This window comes from Accipiter gentilis, chromosome 1 (assembly GCF_929443795.1).
Source record: "Accipiter gentilis chromosome 1, bAccGen1.1, whole genome shotgun sequence".
NCBI classification, from domain to species: Eukaryota; Metazoa; Chordata; class Aves; order Accipitriformes; family Accipitridae; genus Astur; species Astur gentilis.
This window is the reverse complement of record NC_064880.1, coordinates 52850024-52870264: the sequence shown is the minus strand read 5'-3', so window position 1 is coordinate 52870264 and position 20241 is coordinate 52850024. Positions and strand designations below refer to the sequence as shown.

The following is a 20241-nucleotide window of genomic DNA, read 5'->3' as shown; positions in this document are numbered from 1 at the left end:
GCATTTATTCAACTTAAGGATGTGGGAATTGGGGCTGTGCAGAAACAGCTTTATCCAGCTTCACATTATCCACAAATAACTTTGTGCAGCTAATGAAAGGTTTCAGACAAAGTAAGTTGTTTACATTCAAGTAGTTGTTGGTTTCAGGAGTGGAAATCAGAAGTAACTGCATGAAAACCTCCAGAACATGCTGGGACTAAATTAGGGTGATGGCACAGTGATGGAAAACATAAAGCTTTCCCAGAGCAGGCAAGGGGAAGGAAGATCTGGGTGTTACAAACTAAACAGGAACCTCCCCAGACTTGTTTTATATTAGGCATTTAATAAAATAATTTGTAACAAATAACCATGGGAGCTCAACAGGTGGAAACCACAGGGAAGATTCACTAGCTACGGGGGGAGTTAAAACAAAATGTTTTAAATACAGCTCAGGTCTCTTTTTTTTTTTTCCTAATGGGACATCGGAGAAAGGAAGAGGGGACAGGGAGCAGACAGCAATGTCCCAGCACAGGGGATGGCACTGCACGGAAGAGCAGGGCTGGTGACAGCAATTGTACGTCGCTATTAAACACCTCACACACCATCTGAATATTTAAAACATTTATTTATACAAATGTACAGCATTTACAATAGTTAAAAAAATGAGACATTTAAAAGGAATATCACATATATAAATACGGTGCAGCTTAGCATTTATGTGCTTTAAAAAACCCCCAACAGCTCAGCGGGCAGCCCGGGCACATGGACCTGCTGGTGCAGAGAGGATCCCGTGCAGCTTCCTCACTTGCTCTCAGTCACCTTAATTTGCTCTTTTCAGCTCAAGGTCTATAATGCTTGTACCAGAGGTAGCAGCTCATTTGGACAGCGCTCAGGTCCCTTCTGAAGGGCACAACCGTGGGGGAGAAGGACCACCACAGCACAAGAACCAGCATTTTCTCCATCTACAGTGACATCACGGTCGCAGCAAACCTGGTGATGCGCTTGGGAGCGGCTCCTGCTCAGGTATTTGCAAAGCACTGGTCTCGGCATAACCACGTAGCTGGCAGCTGGATGCTCTAGGTGGGATGCAGCATTCATTTCCAAGCTGCTACTTCTTCTAGGCACATGCACAATTAACATAATTTAACCATCTACCTTAGCTTACAGTGAATCAGCCCCTGAAATACCATTTTTTCCTCCACTGACTGCAAGAGAAGTAGAAGTAACTGCCTTGGTTTAATACCTCTACAATGCCGATAACTAAATTTGATCAGTGGCATCCCAGTCTTTGTAGGTAGAGAGCACTACCAGGTACCCAAAAAAGTCTCTGGTCTGTCCGAGGTCCACCTAAACACAGGATGAGCCAGCGGGCACTGGAGCCCACGTCATCTCACACTGCAGGCACCACACTTCTAGTGGTCCTGAATCTCCAACAGCTTATGAAGAAATCCAGACATTCCTGCAGCTCAGCTCATGTGGGTTATACATATCTAGCTCAGAGTTAACCATAGCACAGGTTAGACTTGATGTTAAATAACAATAAAACTGCAAAATATATCGAAAATAAGGGGAGGTGATGTACAGAGAAACCAGAAAATGCAGCCAGAAACCTGACTGTGAGCTATCAACCAAGGCAGCCAGCTCAGGTCAGGAGGTAACATCTGCTTCTTGCTGCTGGTTAGGTATCTTACTGAGTGACTCCTAAATGCGCGTGTTGAACAGCAACACCCAAAGTGAAAAAGTAAATCCTTAAAATGTCCAGCTGAGCTGCCACCACCAGCATGTGAGCCCCAAGACAGCGGGGAGCTCCCCACGAGGTGCTGCTGCTGGCCACGTGCAACACAGCCTGAGCCTCAAGCTCACCTTGGTTGAAGAGATAAGCAAGATGTTCGTGTCTAATCCCAGATTTCCCATGTTTCTGCATCGTGCTGGCGTTACGACACGTCTTCTCAAAGCACGTGTTCTGGATCCAGCCCTGCTCGGACACAAGAGTGCTGCTGGAATGCTCGGCCAACCTGTTCAACCCCGGCCCCAGGAGAGTAGCTGAACCACTGAACAAGGTCCTTCCAGACTTAAACTCTTCCATTTCACAGGATAATAATAATAAATATTTAAATTGCTGTCGGAGAAGTCATAACACCCTCCACCGCATTCTCCCACAACCCGTAAGTACCTTGCATAGCTCTGCTCAAGTGAGCTTGCAGAGGAGAGGGACAGGCTTTATAAAGACTGCAAGGTTAATTTTTTCAGGGTCTCCAGAGATAGGTCTAACTTGCATAAAATAATAATACATTGCAACTGCCCTCTTAATACTAGTGATCTGTGAGCAAGTCACAGAAGAACTGAAAGGACAGCAAAATACAAGGTTTGTCTGTGAGTGAGGTCAGCCAGCCTTTCCTCAAAAATGTTAGTTCTATATAGAAAGTTAAAAATAGGAAAGAAACAGTGTTCAAATTTCAATTTTCACAATGATGTATATATACATTTTTTAAAAAACATCACCCAGCAAAACACACCAAGGCTTCCAGCCTGTTTTCCTTCCCCAGAGAAATCACCTGAAACTAAATTGGGAGCAAGTGCCACTCTTGGTCCTCCTCCTCCTCCTCCTTTGCCTCCAATAAAACTCCCCAGAGTGCAAGCAGAGTTCACTCCAAAGCTCAGATCTGCAGATTTCTCACCATTAATGGTATCCGAGACGGACGCTGGTAGATGAGGGCTTGCCGGTACTCTCTAGGAGCCCTTCACAAAGCATTTGGGTTCCAGCATTGGCTTCCTTCATCTGTGCTTCACTGTATAGCTCACTGAAAAAAGCACTCCAGAGCATAAGCATACTCTAACTCAATAAAGCACAAGTTATCTTGGAGCATGAGTAGCCAAAAAATAGCTCATTAAAGAAAAATTTATGACTATAGTGTTTTTTTTTAAAAAAAAAATAATAAAAATTAATTATAAAAAAGTTTGGTTTAACTTTAAATCAAGTTCATGACACCTTGCTTTTATTACTGACCTTGCAAAAAAAAGTTGATTCTTTTTTAAAAGCGATGCAAAACAATATATATATATTTATGATAATTTATATATTACAGGCTTACCCACTTGCCAAACAACCATCTTGCCTAGCAATATCAGTAATAAGAATCTTTTAAACACTTTAGATCCTACTCAACATACAAAAATAAATATTGCATACATGATTTCCGAGCAAAAGAGGTCACCAAAATACAGTTGTAGCTAGTAATAGTCCATACTCCGTAGCGGGAGTGCATTAAATAAAATAACAGAAGCTACTCGGGGTTGACACTCTCTCATACTGTAGGACTGGGTGTCAAAATGTGAAAATACCTAAAGCCCTGAAATACTGGGAACCCGTTGGCTCGGCAGGCACCAGCATCTCAATCCAGAAGGATTTCAGAGGAGGCATCTGTGTGCAACGCTGGCCTGATCCAAGCTGCTCCTGCTCCCTTGACCTCATCCCTTCCAGCAACTGCTGCCTCGAGGAGGAGATGTGGGGACACTGCAAAGACATACCGACTATATATTATTTACCCTATGTTCTCAAAACAGGTTAACGAGACACCAGAGTTAGCGCGGTAACAAATTACAGTGAGAAAGTTTCATATGCGTAAGTGGCGATACTAGCAGCCAGCAGGGATATAGTACTTTTAAATAATGTTTCTTCTTGGAGAAAAGACAGGCATTAAGAAAAGCGTACGCGTCAGTCTCAGCCATGGATTCTGGGAACGTTTGGCGTGAGTTTCTTCAGAAAACAGTAGAGAAGCACGTGATGGTTTTACCCCCTTCGACTACGTCTACCTCCCAGGCTCCCGAGTTCGTCATCAACGAAGAATGAGGAGGAAACCCAGTCCTTCAAAGACAACTCCAAAGATCGGAGAGGTTGACCGTTCACGCCGATGTTCTCGCCCGGCTCAGCTGTCCAGACCCGCCACGCGCGGCAGCGTCACCCAGTGCTGCGACATCAACCCCAGCCAGAGACACGCCGTTGTCAGCAGGACAGGTTGCGACAGCCGCTGTGTTTTGTTGAGGGGGGAGAGGGTTGTAAATATGGCGTCGGTTGTGTTCCGTGGTAGGGGCAGGTTGCAGATGCTTCCTTCGCAGCAGGAGGTGCAGATCTGAAAGAAACCAGGTTTAACTTGGTTATTTGAAAAACACCAATACCACGGAATAAAGACATAGGGGAAAATAATACAACATTTGCAAAGGAGTAGAGTGGCCAGTCTGATTTTTATTTTTTTTTCCTTCCCCCCTCCATTTTTTTTTTTAACTCCATCTACTCAGAAAACAATTTCACCTGTACAGGAACAGTACATTGGCTGGTATCGGGATGACACATCCATTTTGAAGAGGTTATTTTCTTTCCTACCCAAAATAAGTGAACTGATGAAAACCAGTGTTGTTTCACTGAAGTAGAGCTCACAAGCCAGAACTCAAAAATAATAATAATAAAAACCAGTATTTATTCACATAGGGGGTTTTTTTGTTTCCTATCACTTGGAGATGATAGGCAATTCCTGTGTCAGCCCATAAGGACACGCAGGTCTGCCTTCTCAGGGCTAGCAAGTGCCTGTTATAGCATGCAGCCAGAGCACGCAGGTTTAGAGCAAGAAGACTAATGCACCCAAGGCCAAGAAAGCATAAAATTATGTGCAAAAGAGGGATGGGGCTGCAGTGTGCCTGGCAGCTCAGAAAGCTCTTTTATTTTAACCTGTTGGTAAAGTTCAAAAAGGTCAACTATTGACCTTCAGAAAAATCTTTAATAAATAACTGTTTGAGTTGGATATAAAGCATTTCATCCCAAGGTTTTGGGGCTCCCCCCCCCATTTCAGGAAGAAAACCACAGTATGGTTTGTGGGCATCAGTTGCAGAGCAGAGGGGACAAAATACAGTGCAGTTCTGCAGGCAGAGCACTCCTCAGCCAGAAGGAAGGGAGTGGTTTGCTCCCCTGAGCTGCTGGCAGGAGAGTTATTTAAAGAGATTATTCTTTTGTTCTGGGAGAGGTTATTCCTTTGTTTCTGGAGCAAATGGAAATGAGCTGGAGCTCATTAAGAAGAGAAACTTCATTTTTGACAATGCTGATTTACCCACTGAACCAGTCGGACTTCTGGCAGAGGCCAGAAGGATTCTGCCCAGTTTTCATATTAAAAAAAAAAAAAAAAAAAAAAAAAAAAAAAAAAAAAGGAAATTTTTATCCCATACCTTGTATTCTTCATGCTTTACATATGTGCATCCTGTAGACAGACAGTCCTCTAATGGTACGCAGCGTTTGGTGACGGATACACTCTCTCCAGTAACTTTCATCATATGTTGGCTAAAGCAGTATCTTGTACCTAGAAAGACAGAAGAAAAATGCGTTTAACTGTCAAATTTGAGTTTTGGGATGGTCTACAAATGGGAAGAAATAGGAAAGATCTCTTAGATTTTTTTTTTTTTTCCCAAGCCTTGGGATTTAAAAAAAAAAAAAAAAAGGGTGGGGGGGTGGGACGACTTTTGTGTATTGCAATAAATACATGAAATGTCACTAAATACACACCCATAGCCCAAGCTCTGGCACAAACCTGAGGTTTCAGAGCACTCTGGAACGCAGAGATTTGTTCCCAATGCTAATGTGGGCCTCTGTTACAGACAAAGAAATGCACACAAACACATTGGATAATCAAGTTACAGAGAGAGGTTCAGATAAACACCCCAAATCTTGTGCACCATTAATTTTATAGGAATTATCTCTAAAAAAAAAAAAGAAAACATTCATGATAGCTGCTTATATCTGAAGCAAACTTTCGTCTGTATAGGTTTAATTTTTTCCTAGCTTCATGCACAACCACTAATTCTGTAGAACAACCTAAAGCATTACACATTGGAGATGCCTTTCCCTGTATCCTAGCAGCTCGTGCAAGCTGTCCTCACTGCTCACGCTCTCTCCCACGGCTCCTGCACAGCCCAGAGAAGATCCTTCACACCCTCTCTGTCCCTCAGTTTTATCATGTATAAAATAATGCCAAAATACTGGTAGAACAGTTGGGAGGATTTATGTATTTCACAGTTTCCCAGTCTTTTTGGAAAAAGCACCATGAAATGGACTGTCCCCCCAGTATTCCCATCGCATCTTCTGCATGCGTCTCCTGCGGGCTCCCCTGTCCCCAGGGGAGACCATCCTCTTCCTCCTCCTTTTTCAAGCTAGTCCTCTAGTGACATTTGTAAAACACACAGAAAATTCAAAGCAGGATGACTGACAAATACCATGGTTATCCTCAGGCATAAAGGAATTTGGGTTTATTTCATGCTTTAGTCAGCAGAGGGAAGTGGAAGGGTGCCGTTCCCCTTCTTAGCACTCCAAGATGAAAACACTGGATTTTCAACACAGGAAACATGCCATTATATATTTCTTCTCTAAATTACACCTTCTTATTAATCAACCTTATTATTAATAAAATTGTTGCTTTCACGGGGTGGGGGGGAAGTAGTGTAATTAATTTAAAGCGAGCATTCCTGTTCAGCCCTCATCTCCGATAGGTAAAGCCCTGCATACTTCTCATGTTTTAGGCATTCGGCAACAGCCGTGCGAGATTGCCGGCTGAACACATTATTTGTTAGGCAATAAAACCCCTCAGACATCTGTCATATCTCTGACCTGCTCTTAGCTCAAGTGCGATATCCACAGCAAACAGACTTAACTTATCACCAGAGGCTGGAGGCGCTCGGTGTCCTGTCTTCCTTCAAACCGGCCAGGGCTGCAACACGCGGTTTTTAATGCGTTTTCCAGGCTCTCCTGCCCTACGGGGTGAAGCTCACAGTTTTATCCTGCACGACGGCTTTGAGCTTCTCCCAGGACCTTGCCTGGAAGTGCCATTCCCCAGGAAATCTGTGCGTGCATTATTTCTCCTGCAATGACTCTGCAGCGGAGCTCACCCTTGGCAGGTAAAGCTTCTAGCACCTCATAACTCTTTTAAGGCTGTTTCATTCTTTCTTCCAAGTGTGTTTTTAGAAAAGATTGTGCAATCGTCTTGGAGATAGGTATTTTCCCCGCACAGGGGGACCAAGCGCGCCTCTCCCCACACAGCCGTCGCTGATGGCAAGGCAGGGCTGCAGCTTCAGAGTAAGTTCACAATAAGCAACAAAATCCACTCACTCAAATTAATATTCACTTTTGCACGGCATTCTGCTCTGCCTCTCTTCTCAGAGCAGGCTAAGTGTAATGAGGACAGGTGAAAAGGATTGGGCCAGAGAGCACCAAGAGCAAAGCAGAGGTAGGGAACATCACCGCGTCTAACCCGTAACGACTGCTCTGCAGATCGGGAGCCTGCCTGCCGGAGGAATGGAAGAGGAACTCCAGGCTGAGCCTGTGAAGAACGTGGGCCCAACACTACAAAAAATTTACCAAAAATATCAGAGAAGTTTAGAGCAATTAAAATAAAACACTGCAGCATGAACGTTGATGCTTCTAAGTAATGTGGGACCCAAGCCAGGCAGCAGTACGGCCACAGGGTAAGGATGGGTGTCGGTGGTATTGTACCAAAAAAGCATGGATTTGTGTTTCCTAAATTTTTCAGTTCCAGAGTGTCTTTAAAGGCACTTGAGAGCTAGGCTGATTGTGGTGGAATATTCAGGCTGTCCAGCAACGCATTCCATTACAAAAGCATTTGAAAATGAGATTGTTGCTCTATGGGATTATTTGGGGGATTTTCAGGGCTGTCGATTTCCACTGACCCCTGGCGCGACAGGTGACACCATCCCCTCTTCTTTTGCAATTTTCCTTCCTCTGGTGGAACTGTCTTGCAAAGATTGCATCATGCGCTTCAGCTATGAGGTATCTCCAAACATCCATAGACAACAGACCGCCTCGGTCTTGACCTGCCAGGAGCGATGGTGACCTCCAGCAGTATCACCCCACGGCTAAAACGCACATTCCCCATGGGGTCCACCTCACGGACACCCTTCTATACCCTTAAAGGCAGCCCAAATTGAAGAAACCAGCTACTGAAACCAGAAATCATGGTGCAGACCAACATCCAGGTTAAACGTAAGCAAACCCGCCCCACGTGTTGATACCCAGCAAGGCTGGTACGTGTCTCCAGTAGGAGAAATTGGACCAGTCTGCTTTAAACTGGGTAGGGAAACACTGAGTCTGGTATTTCAAAGGACCCAGAGTCACAAGTTGCCTTTTGGGAGCCCACTTCCCAAACCACAGCGTCTAACAGCGCTGGAACTTCACTTCAGTGGTCGCGGCCATCATCCCCTTCACAGGTTGTCGGCCTGCCCACAGGCCATCCAAAAACAGAGTACTGGGAGTATTTTGAGGGCAGCGTTTCGATACAAATTAAACCACAAACACAGTTTCTGCTTGAGCTGAAGCTAATAAATATCAGAAAACTAGGTTAATGATAGCAGGAGGCCTGCCTTCTAGGAAATGCTTTTTCTAATCTCTGTTCAAGATGGGGATTCACGTATATACTCTCCATTATAATTAATTTTGTTATACACAAAATGCAGTTCCCTTTAAGTCCTACATTATAGTTAATGAAAATATTTTGGTTTGCTTGTTTTTAAGACAGAATGCTATTAAAACAAAATAACACCAGCAGGATGGACTTTTCTTGTTTTCCCCCACCATTTAACCCAAGTGAAACAGCAAGGGTTCAGATCACCGTGGCGAGGGAGGCCACACCATAAGTGCACCCCTCTGACTCCCAGAGATAAGGTAATTACCTGAGGAGATAACCCCGGTCCCCAGAGGACGCCTGCAGTCACGCCTCAAACCTCAGCTTGCATTTCTGTGGCTTCCTTACGTGAACTCAAAATTACATTTGAAAATGAAAGCAACCAAATAAAAAGCTGCCTTAGTTAAAAGCTTTCTGACGTGGACGTGCATTGGATATAAAGCTAAGAGACGCCAACAAAAGCCGTCGGTGATGAGGCATCCCGAAGCAACAGCTGATTTCTGCGGAGTGGGGAGCAATGACGTTATCAGCTTTGCTTCCACTGCGACAGAACAGGGACAGAGCCTTTAAGCTTTAGTTCCCATCCCCTTTCCCCAATTCTCTGCTCCTCCAAAACACAGTAAATGCTGACTCGGCAGTTACTCCTTGGTGGCCGCCGGTACACCGGCTGCACCGGGGGGTCCCTGGTCTCACCCAAAATCCAGCAGCGAGGGGCCGGGGTCCGTGCCGCAGGCAGAGCCGTGCTCCAGCCCCAAGGCATGCTGTTTTGGGGCAGTCTGGGCATTAATGCGCCGTGCCTGGTGTAAAACGTTATCGGATCCCTCCAGTTTAAGGAGATAAGAAGTCCTCTGTACTGAAGATTAAAGACAGACTCGGATTTCTCATGGCTAAAACCCCATCCTTACATTATGACTGCGCAGTGGGTGTTTGTACCGGTGGGCAGGAGGGCTGGTGACCGTAACTAGCGGCTCTGGTGTGGATGAATGCAGCTGATGAGTTACAGATGCACCAAAGCATGGGTTTTCCCTCCCCTAAACAGCCATTAAGTGCTAACTTTGCTTTCCAGATTAGCATTTTTTTTGGTCAAGTCACTTCTGCTGGTTGTTACTAAAGGCAGGCCTTGGAGTCACACCTCTCTTCTTGCACAGTGATCTACAAGTAGCCATTTAAATACCCCCGATTCCTGTCAAAACAGGGAGTGTCCGTGAATATTGGCCTCATCTGATACCAGCCAGCTTGATCTCTTTTATCATTGTTGATGTTTTGCCGATTTCAGCTCAAAGCAAATAAATTCTCGGACAGATAACGTGCTCTGACACAGGCTGCAAACACAGCTGGTTCATCGCCATAGTGCTCGTCACTATCTTTCTCTTTCCAAGATAAATATTTTCTGAGAGCACTTGTAATGTCCCGCAACAGACCTGGATAGACGCTGAACAGGGCTGCCGAGCCCAGGGAAAGCACCGGGGAAGCACAGCATCCCTCTGCCTGCACGTGGTTCCCACACTGGTGAGGACACGGCCCATGTCCGACCCAGCTGAACGGGCTTGGTCAGGGGCTGGGGACAATCTTAATGCCTTGGGAATGTCTCAAAAAGAGAAATGGTAAGGGAGGAGGAGGTCTGGGGATCTCTCCGATACCTGCGCCTGATTTTTGGGTGCCTGTATTCCAAAGCCCTTTCTGAGCTGTTCCCAGCTTCAGACTCCAATGGGAGTTACGAGCCCAAAATACTGAAAACATCTCGATGCCAGGCAAAAAGAGGCAGCCCCGGCCGCCCTGAGGTGCGGGCTTGTGCCATAGGGGAGGGAAGCAAACAAAGCATGAACTGCTCCTCTACCCACCAATAAGAGAAACACAACCCTTAAATAAACATCAGCCTGATTTAATTTCCAGCTGAGCTATAGGAATATGGGGAGTAGATGAAAGTCCTAAACTTCATCCACCGCAAAGAGACAGAAAAGCTTAAAGGATTACTCGTATCGCTTACACATCTTTCTTGTTGAGGAGGCTTACAAGCGGAGGCAGCAATTGCCAGCATCCGAGTACACTCAAGGAATAATGGGGGCTCAGTGCTGTCCCACGGCAGCGACAGCGAGCGGTTGTGTTAAGGTGGGTTTAAATCAAACACTAGCATGCAGCTGGTTACCTCTTGGACAATAGACATCCGGAGCCCATCGGTTGCATTCGTAATTATCTGCTGCCTTTTCGCAGGTGAAACACTTAAATCCATGAGGATACGGTGTGGCTGAAAGGAATAGACAACATGCAGTTAAAAAGAGCCAATTAATCTGGTTCTACTAAGCTTTTCAGAGGCACGCAGCAACATTTGTTTTCTTTGGACATATCTTTCTATGTGTATACCTGTCAACTTCACCAAGTTGGTCCTGATTTGTAAAAATCCTACCAGCAATAGCAATGCAGAAAAGGCACATACAGATACAATAAGGACTCGGTTCAGCCGTGTTTACCTAGCAAAAGTGCCCACTGCTGACTTCAAAGGGAGTTAATGTGAGCAAGGAGTACTTACTCTCTTGGTATCAGAGCTCACATCCAATACCACTACTTTATCAGTGCTGATAACAAAATATCAGATGGATTAAAATACTTCTGGAAACTGTCCCACCGAGGAAACGAGCTACCCCTTTTGAAGGCAGGCTGATGTCCCCAAAGGAAAGGAAAATCAATTTGCTGAACCTCCAGTTTTTAACAACAGACTCTGTCCTAATTTATCTTGCCAAACGAAGAGCGTGACTTCTTAAGTGGTCTCCTGGCAGGGCTTCTGTCGCACGTTCAATACATCTTCAAGATGCTGCCACCTTCTCAGATGCCAAACGGTGAACGAATCACATTTATCTCCATGGGCGAAGTAAGCTGAACCTCTGCAGCCCCACAGGCCACATATCTTACCTCTCCCTCCCCTTGCCCACCGGCTCTGGGCCAGACCCCGTTCGGGTACGAGAGATGAAGCAAGAGGCATTTGCTGCTTGTTTCCCCAGGCTCCTCTGGGTAAGGACCAGCAAGTCACCTGGGAGCATCTCTGGTGGGACTGGTGCTGCCCTCAAGGAACAGCTTGGGGTGGGACAACACGACAGCACTAATTAAATTCACGCCTCTCACCCTGGACCTCTAGCAGGTCATGGTTATGGCATAAACCAAGAATTTCAACTTGCTTGTATAATATATAAACTTTTCAGCCAAATTCAGAAAGGCTGTGAGTTCTTACTGGGAGCAGGTGGCAGGCACAGATCTCTCCTAGAATTAAATAAGTTTGTGTCTGACAAAGTGAACAGACTAGCGGAAGGAGAGTCCATGGAAGGTTTGAAGATGCATAACGTTGCTATAGCATTACTTCAAGGAGTTACTGAAATAAAGCCAGGAGCGGTTAGTGCCACAGCTGCAAATGGTCGCGTTTGGCCCTTGCTCACAGCTATCGATGCTCCCAGGCAAACCGCGTGGCTTGGTCTTATAGCCAGAAATATTATTGAGGAGCAGAAAATAGCAAACAAAAAACCCCTGACACACTCCGCAACTGCCTGTAACGCTATCGCTCCTTTAATCCCTTTGGGCAGCAATGGTCCCATAATATCGACTAATTTTATGAGTAGTGGGGATGTTTATTTAATCTTTGCTCAGCTCTCAGCTCAAAGCCTGACATTTCTGCTGCCTGAACACACAATCGCCCTCGTCCTTACCCCCGCCCCTGGCTTTGCAGCCCGTGCGAAGGTGGCTTACTGGAAGGGTGGAGGTAGACGATGTCCTTCGCGGTGAAGTCCCTGGGCTGCGCGGCTGGCAGGCAGCCGGCCAGCAGGCTGAGCAGCAGCACCCACGCCGGCGTGGGCTGCGAGGCCATCGCCGGCCAAGGACGTACTCATGCGGCAGCCGAAAAAACTCACCTGGGTAATAGCAGAGAACAAAGGGTGAGCGGAGGAACCCCCACCCCCCCTGCCAAGGAGCCTGGCCGTCACCTCGGCCCCCAGCAAACCCAACCTCGCCAAAAGCGTGACGGTCCCGTGACCCCGCAAAAAGCTGCCCTGCCGTGTGGGCAGGCAGCGGTGTGGTTTCTTTGGCTCGGCTTCAGTGACATCCCTGGCGGTGCCTGGGAAAAAGATTTGGGCAAACCGTCTCCCGGCCAGAGATCTGCAAATACGAGCCACGGGGAAGGGCGGTCGGGTTTGTCACTGTTTACAATTTAATCGGTCAGTGACCGGTTTGCAAAAACCTCAGTAGGATGTTGATAAAGTCATCAGAGACTGCACTGCGACAGGATTTAACTGCTTCTTTTAGAGAATACTGGAAAATTGCAGAATTAGACCAGAAAGGAAGGAAACGGGGTAGCTAGACACCCATTGGGATGGCTGGGGGAGCAGCGATGGGTCTCCCACACGCACACTCCAACAGAGGCTCGCACCCTTCAGAAATGCACCTTTTTGGCAAACCAGAAGGTCCACGCTACTTTCCACCTATCTCAGGAAAGGCAAGGAGCTCCAGCTGCTGCAGGCTGGCTGTACCTTCAGCTGGCTGCTGTTAATAACATAAAGTGATTATTGCATTTTCCTCATCCGTGCTCCAAAGGGTCTTACTCCCTCTGTGATGCTGTTGACAAACAACGCAGCGTATTTTTCCCACGTCCCTGAACGAAGGGAACTAATTTAAGCAGAAACAAATACCCTCTTGCTGTACCACCTGCGAAGCTGTCCCAAACCCAGCAGCTTTTAGGAGCATCCCGATCCTTGTACACAAGCTACGGGGAGCCCTCCAGAAACAGACAACGCTAATACATCATTAAATACACAAGCTCATATTATTACAATTCCTTAAAAATGATGAAAACGTGCCTCAAAAACTGAGCGGGACAGGAAAGGCCCGAGAGGACACGGTTGCCGCACCAGGCAGGAGCTGCTGGCGTCCATCCAAAACACACAGGGTTGGCATTTTTTTCCACCCAGACTGACCAAGAGATCTGCAGTACCCAGATATTTCCTAAGCAACTTTGAAAGCATGGTAGTTATTATTTAATAAATCAATTTATTGTTTTTTTCAGGAAAGATGTTCCAGGGGCAGGGATGTAACCTTCCACCTCTGGCTCCAAATATTTATCTTGTAGCAGAGACCCACACAGGACTAGCAGTGCGGTGGCCATCGGGGGGGGTCTGTTGTTATCCTTGGCTCTTATCTGAAAACAGCCCTTTTATTAAAACCGCGAAATCCATAAAAATAGAGAAACAGATAACACGTAGCTTGGTACATTAAACTTTGTTGCGTTAATCTTACAAAGAGGGAAATGCCAATTTCCATTGGGTTTACTCCACAGATGCATATCAGCCAGGGGAAAATGAAATCCTGATTAGAAGCAGAAAGGAAATAAAACAAGCCTCTCCCAGCCACGTGAAAGATAAAAGAAATGGGACCAGCGGCTCTCCGTGGGGTCTGGAGGAAGACCCCCCGGCAAAGCCAGCTGGAGCCCATCTCGGCGAGGGAGCCAGGTACGCCCGTGGATTCGGGACTATTCACGTTTTTGAGATCCTCATGGCTAAATACACGCTGACCTGGAGCTGAGCTGGCCAAATGCCGATGCTGTCCCGATGGTCCTGAGCCGAGGACAACGGGAGCCATCAGCTGAACAAGCAACAGCACCAGGTAGACACGCTCCACTCTGGAAGAGTTTGCTTTCGGGGCTTGTATCTATACCTAACGCACGTCACACACCACGCTCAGCACGAGAAAACAAGATATATATTTGGAGTCCTGAGCTGAGTCTCTCCATTCCTACCCAAGAGGAGACCTGTCCATCACCACAAACACGTCAGCCTCTCTGCTCACTGCTTGACCAGAGCCGCTCAAAGGCAACTGGGTTGTCACATGTGGAAATTGCTTTATATTCATACTGTTGAGATAATGAAGGTTTGGAGGAGAGAGGGATTTGGGGGATTTTTTTTTTTTTTTTTTTTTATCCCAAACAAAACAAGGCAGATTTAACGAGCCCCGTTATTCGTTTCAAGAAATCAGCAATTTGCAGTGAAACTCTCTGTCAGCTCACAGGGTCTCAGCAGCAATCCTGTGTTGCAGTACAAAAAACTCAGGACCCCCGTCCCAGAGGCAGGAGCTCTTCATAGCTCAAGGCAAACTCAGCCACAAGTCATGATTAACATATGTTATCAAACAAGAACATAAGGAACAAACAGCAATATTTTAAGTTAAAACATAGCAAGATTCAAACGATGGCAAGAATTCCTCCCAGGTAATAATAAGAAAATAATTTGTTGGGATTTCTCGGCATAGTCACAAAAAGCACTTATACTTACAGTACTGTTCAAAGTCTTCCAGTTGAGGACACCAGCTTTCCCTCTATCGTATACGCTCCCTTTTATGGGACCAATTGCTTATTCAGCCAGTCTCCAAATGTCTGTACGTAACTGTCAATACTTGCCTAGTCGTCAGATTCAGAAGACAAGTGGCTGTTAGTCCTGCCTGAAAGGGTGGCAGAAATCTTCCAGCTGCACGCTAAAAATACTCACATCGTGCCTCTTGTCATTACAAGAAGCTTAATTGCCAACACCACTTCTAATGAGTTGCAAGAACCACAAATGAATATATAGAATTCACTTCCCCACCTCTATTTTATATGCTTGAAACAGATTTAATTATAGGTAAGGAATTAAAATAAAATAAATAAATTTTAAAAAGCTGTGTGTGTGTTACAAAATAATCCTGAGCAGACCAGAGGTTTTGAACCATGGCAGTTGCTGAAGTACAAAGTACTAATTGAACAAACCACCTGCCACCGCTACAGTCACTGCTCGTCACAACAAACACGTTCTACCTGGTCGTGTCATAGACACATAGGTAGTATAAAAACAGATACTTCTCTGGACATAGAAGTACCTACTGTCGGAAACCTGAATGCTCAATATTTCACAAATATTTTGAGTATGCACACGTGGGTACACATAGTTCTGTCTTTCACAAGGGGCAAAATACACGTACAAATATACTACATCCAATTGAGAAAATAGTTGTGGATATTCAAGGTAATACTGGTATTTCACAGAGAGTGGAATATCAACACCTGTTTTCAATAAAATCAAACATATTCGATAATTACTGTTCAGCACGCTCATTCTCTCTGTTTTTACAGCCACACATAAAAATAAAAAGTAATTGCTTTTTTTGTTTTTAAAGGAAGGCGAGATATATATGGATGCACTGCTTTAAAAACTGCAGACGTCTGACAAAAAATTGTTTTCAGTTCACTTTTTTCCCCAAAATCATGCAAAATGATATTTTTCTGCAAAGATGGCTTCTCTTCATGAAGCCTATAAGCCCCAAGAAGTTTCATCAAGGCCACGAAGGCTTTTTCTTTTGCTCATAAGCCCCTTTTAGTTCGTGGCTTTCAGCCAAAACCACCAAACGTTGTACAACAATATTTTTTAAAACGGTTATTGCTGACCTATTGGCTAGCACGGGGCTAAACCTCTGCTCGCAGAACAGACTTGTTCTCCAGCGTACGGGCGCACATTTTTTCCTTCTGAATTAACTCGGCTCCTTTCCAGACGTAGTAGCCTCTCTCGTGCATAGCAGAGTGCACGCACCAACCTAATAAGAAATGGCATGGCCCACTCTGAATTTGATACCGGATTGCAGTTAGGGGAAATAGTCACATGGTATTTAGATCATACAGTCTGTTTATAAAAGGTCTTGGGCGCTGACACAGAAATCCTAGTTAACTCAATCTTTCCAGCTTCACCAGCACCTTTCAGACGGAAAGGCATCCCCATCCCCGCTCTGCAGCAGGATTACTTCTTCCTGCCCTTTGCCCTGACACGGCGCTATGGAAATTAACCATTAAATTCCCTAAGCAGCAGCCCAATTGCCCATTTGTCGGGTCTCATTAGGGTGGCGATGTCTTGTCCTCGCCGTCACCAGCGCTGGGGACAATGGAAGGTCCCCGTTCTCCAAGGAAGGGCCGGGGAGCCCTCGAGCAGAGGCGCTGATGAACGTCAGACCTCCGGTTCTGGGGGAGACGCGTTGTCGGAGATGACGGTTATTTGCGAGGATGTATTTGGCCCTCCTGTCCCTCTCGCAAGCTCAGTAGACACCTGCTAGCTGGCCTTGAGTGAAGACCACAAGCTGCAAGGTTGCAGCAAACGTTGCAGTGTTTCGAGAGCAAAAAGAAGTCAGACACCAAATCTTCCCACACAAACACTTGGCCAAAGGAGGCACGGAGGAATTCCTGGTTTGTGGGCATTTCTGTGCTCCTCCTCCTCATGCGAGTATGGCACGTGCCGTGGCGTTCAGTACCCTTCCACCTCCCTCCTTCCCGTGGGAGATGAAGCATCGCCCTGCTCTCCCTGGTCATCTGATGCAGATGGAGGGTGCCCAGTCTCAGAGGAGACTGATGATTCTCCTGACATCTCAGCTCCACCTTCCTCCTACATCTCCTCCTCACTGTCTGGGCCCCATCTCCAGGTTTTATATCCGACTACCTCATTTAATCTTGAAGACATTTTCTCTTGTCGCTACACTCGGAAAAGCCTCTGCATCAGAGCACCCTAAAGCAACACTTCCTTCGGATAAATAAAACAGCAAAAGCAAATAAAAGCTTCCTTTCAGTAGGCAGCAGACATATCAGCCCTAAAGGACCAAGCACCGTGTGCCAAAGCAGCAACATCTGTAAGAAACTGCAGAAACCACAGCACAAATAATTTGCTCGAGCAAATTCCACTGTGAGAGGTCAGCTGGACCATCCTTCAACTATGCTATGATGTTTATTCATCAGTGATAAACCAAGTCAAAGGAGTCACCACCAGTACAACAATGCTGGAAGGCCTTTTTGTGGACGCAAATTCTACCCAACAGTAGCTCCTCCTTATGCGCGTCACCAGCGTGACTTGCTGAACCACTGCAAGAGTCAATTCACTGTTCTTTACGTTTCCTCCTGCCTTTCTTCCAATCTACATAAAGCTGCTACTGAAACTATAATATAAGTATTCATGTGCATCTCTCTACAGCTTCAAAAACTAAACCCCAAGTCTCTGTCTCCATCACTTCATCACTGTCCAAAGACAAACCCAAACTGCAATGGAAGTTTTCCCATCTACCAGCTGTGCAGGATCCTGGAGAGCAATCCCAGAGACTATTTGCAACTTTGCCATCTCTAATTGCATTTTTCCCCCTCCATCCCTATCCTGCTGAATTATTAACCTCCTTTTTTTTGGTCTCTTTGTTTATTTCCTGCCTTTTGGTTCCTACCAAAGACATCAGAAAAGTTTTGAACAAAAACTGGGATTAGTTTGAATTGCCTTCAAATCCAGCTTCTTTCCACTTGCCGTTTAGAGAATTTTCTTTGTGGTTTGGCCCTGGGAATGGTTAAATATACGCTACCCTCCCGATAAGATGGGATGTAGCAAAGCACACGCAACTTCTACCTAAGGAACCTGTAGGAGCTCTTGCAAAGGGGTTCGCTACCTCTCCTCAATTACAGTAAGCAAGAGTAATTAAACAATCAAACACAATTAGCGCACAGATTACTCCCAGAAATGTGGACGATCTAATCGCCTTGCTGCTAATTACAAAGCCTGTAGTTCATTGAGCTAAAAGCCCACGTCCTGGGGAAGTGAAGGGGGGTACAATATGTTCCCTCTCACACCATCTTCCCTTGGATGCAATTTAATACTTAACAAGATGTGATCTCAAGATTATTTTAGAAGGGGCACATTGCTTCTATTTTCAACCTGTATTACTGATATTTTCAGTCCTACTAGTGAAAGCTTAACTTTTCTTAGGACCTGTACAAACCCCTCATCTTCTAACGAGTTGTAGTAAAATGCCACTTCTATTCATGCATCCCCAGAGGATAGTTTGGCCTTAGGTAAACACAGAGGAGAGATGAAACGGATATATTTCACTTGAGTATTTCAGATACTTAGTATTTGACAGAAAAAAAAAGTTACCTTAAAAATCAGGCAGGCTTTGATGTTCATATGAGAATATAGAATTTATGCAAACTAACTGTCAAACCGAGGAGGTGAGATACTCAAAGTTAGACATAGTTCATTCCCATTTCACTCCACCATACATAGCACACAGTGGTGCGGGGACAGCACTAGTTTTTTTTAAATTACACATAATATTCAAGACTGTGACTATGAACACTTGTGAATTAGCAGCAAGATAGACACAGATGACCTAATAAATCATTTCACGACCTATCCCCCAGGTTTTTGCATGGCATGCAATAGAGGCAGCCCTGAACTCAACAGGATGCGTAAGATCAGGATTCAGCTCAGTTTGGGGATTTTGGAAGCCGGCGCTTGCCCCTCCCGTGTCCCACAGCACATGGGCTGACCTCAACGTGCGGGGAGCCCCCAAGACAGCCCGGCTCCGTGCAGACAGAGGTTAAGGAAACCATGCGTGAGCACAGAAATCCTGGGATTTTCCTGCTAATAAGCAGCAAAAAACCCCCAGTCATCGAGTTCCAGCAGCCAAGCCCCTCTGCAAAAGGGAGGAGGGGGTTTAAATTATTTCCTAAATAAACATTTAAGTTCACTGGGACAACTGAACGGGCTCCCCTGTCCAAGGCAGGGATGCTGTTTCTGTGGACCACATGTTGCATATGGCTCCTTTCTGCTCCTCATGAAAGTCTTGTAGGAAAAGGGGGTGCAAGGCTTCGTGCAGCTGGCCCCAGGGTGCCCAGGGAAGGGTGTTTCGGGGCAGGGAGGCTGCGACTGCCGGTCCAGGGTTGGTGGCCAGACCACGAAATGGCACTGGCAGTGGGCAGGGTGGTGATGCTCTCCTAGGGAAAAGTCAAATGAGGTCCCGAGCCTATGCAGCAAGTTAAATTTGGGTGAGGCTCGGTATGGCAACAGCAGCTGGGATCATCCTGGACCATCTTTCCTATTTACATTTAACCCAGTAGGCAAGAGCATTCCAACTAAAACACAGGGAAGCAGTGACGATACGACTGTGCAATGCATCTGCTAGGAAAAAGGGAAAAATACTGCAGCATGTTACCAAATAAAATGTAGCCAAAGAGTAAGAGGTGCCAAAGAGACAAGTGAAATCAAACCAAATGGGAGAATATATCCCATGCTTACGAAGAGGTAGCTGGCAAATGATCTACTCTGCAACCAACACATGAAACTCTTCAATAAAATAGTTTTCTAGTCTATGTACCGACCTGGCATATAGATAAACAGCAGTTTCAAAAGAATAAGATGATCCTGGTGAGCTTTTAAAGTTAGATTTTTATTGAGTCTGGAAAATTGGGACAGTCTAGAGACCAGGAAGATCATCAGCACAAACTCACTATTTCTAAAGGATTAAAGGAGCGACTGCTTAACCTAAGGTCAGTCCTGGTTAAACTCACAGAACAGTTTATTTGTGCTACAGCAACAAGCTTTCAAGTTGTAAAAATTTGCAAAAAAGCGTTTGGTAGGATTTTGTGGAAAATAGGTCTGTAAACAAACCCGTCATTTTCAAATGGGCAGGATTACAGCTCTGGCTGTGAAAGGAGACTGTTACACAGAATAATTGGGGAGAGACCAAAGCAGAGAGCCAAAGCACCAAACCCTTCTGATTACAAAAATGTGTTCTACCCAATTAACCAAGCATGCTCGGGCCAAATTAAAAAAACACAGCTTAGTGACATCTCAAAATATAATTGGTGAAAAGGACATCTTCAAATGAAAATACTTCCCCCCCGCTTTCCTGCAAGGCTAGGTTCAACATTTCTGTACCAAAAGTATCGCCAACAAGAAACTTCTTGTATTAAACACGGCAGAAGACGTTAAAGAGTGAGCCAAAACGCTTG

The 20241-nt window shown here is 45.5% G+C and overlaps 1 protein-coding gene across 2 annotated transcripts in view; it reads right to left on the bottom strand.

Moving 5' to 3' along the window:
* Window positions 1-473: 473 nt before the first annotated feature.
* Window positions 474-20241, bottom strand: part of LYPD6 (LY6/PLAUR domain containing 6) — a 38040-nt gene continuing 18272 nt past the window's right edge. For both annotated transcript variants that reach the window (XM_049811744.1, XM_049811734.1), the window contains exons 2-5: window positions 12165-12325; window positions 10579-10677; window positions 5194-5324; window positions 474-4109 (exon numbers count right to left, since the gene is read on the bottom strand). In XM_049811744.1, coding sequence (XP_049667701.1) covers window positions 3906-4109; window positions 5194-5324; window positions 10579-10677; window positions 12165-12282 — 552 coding nt within the window. In that variant the 5' untranslated portion in view covers window positions 12283-12325 and the 3' untranslated portion in view covers window positions 474-3905. The remainder of the gene's footprint in view (window positions 4110-5193; window positions 5325-10578; window positions 10678-12164; window positions 12326-20241) is intronic.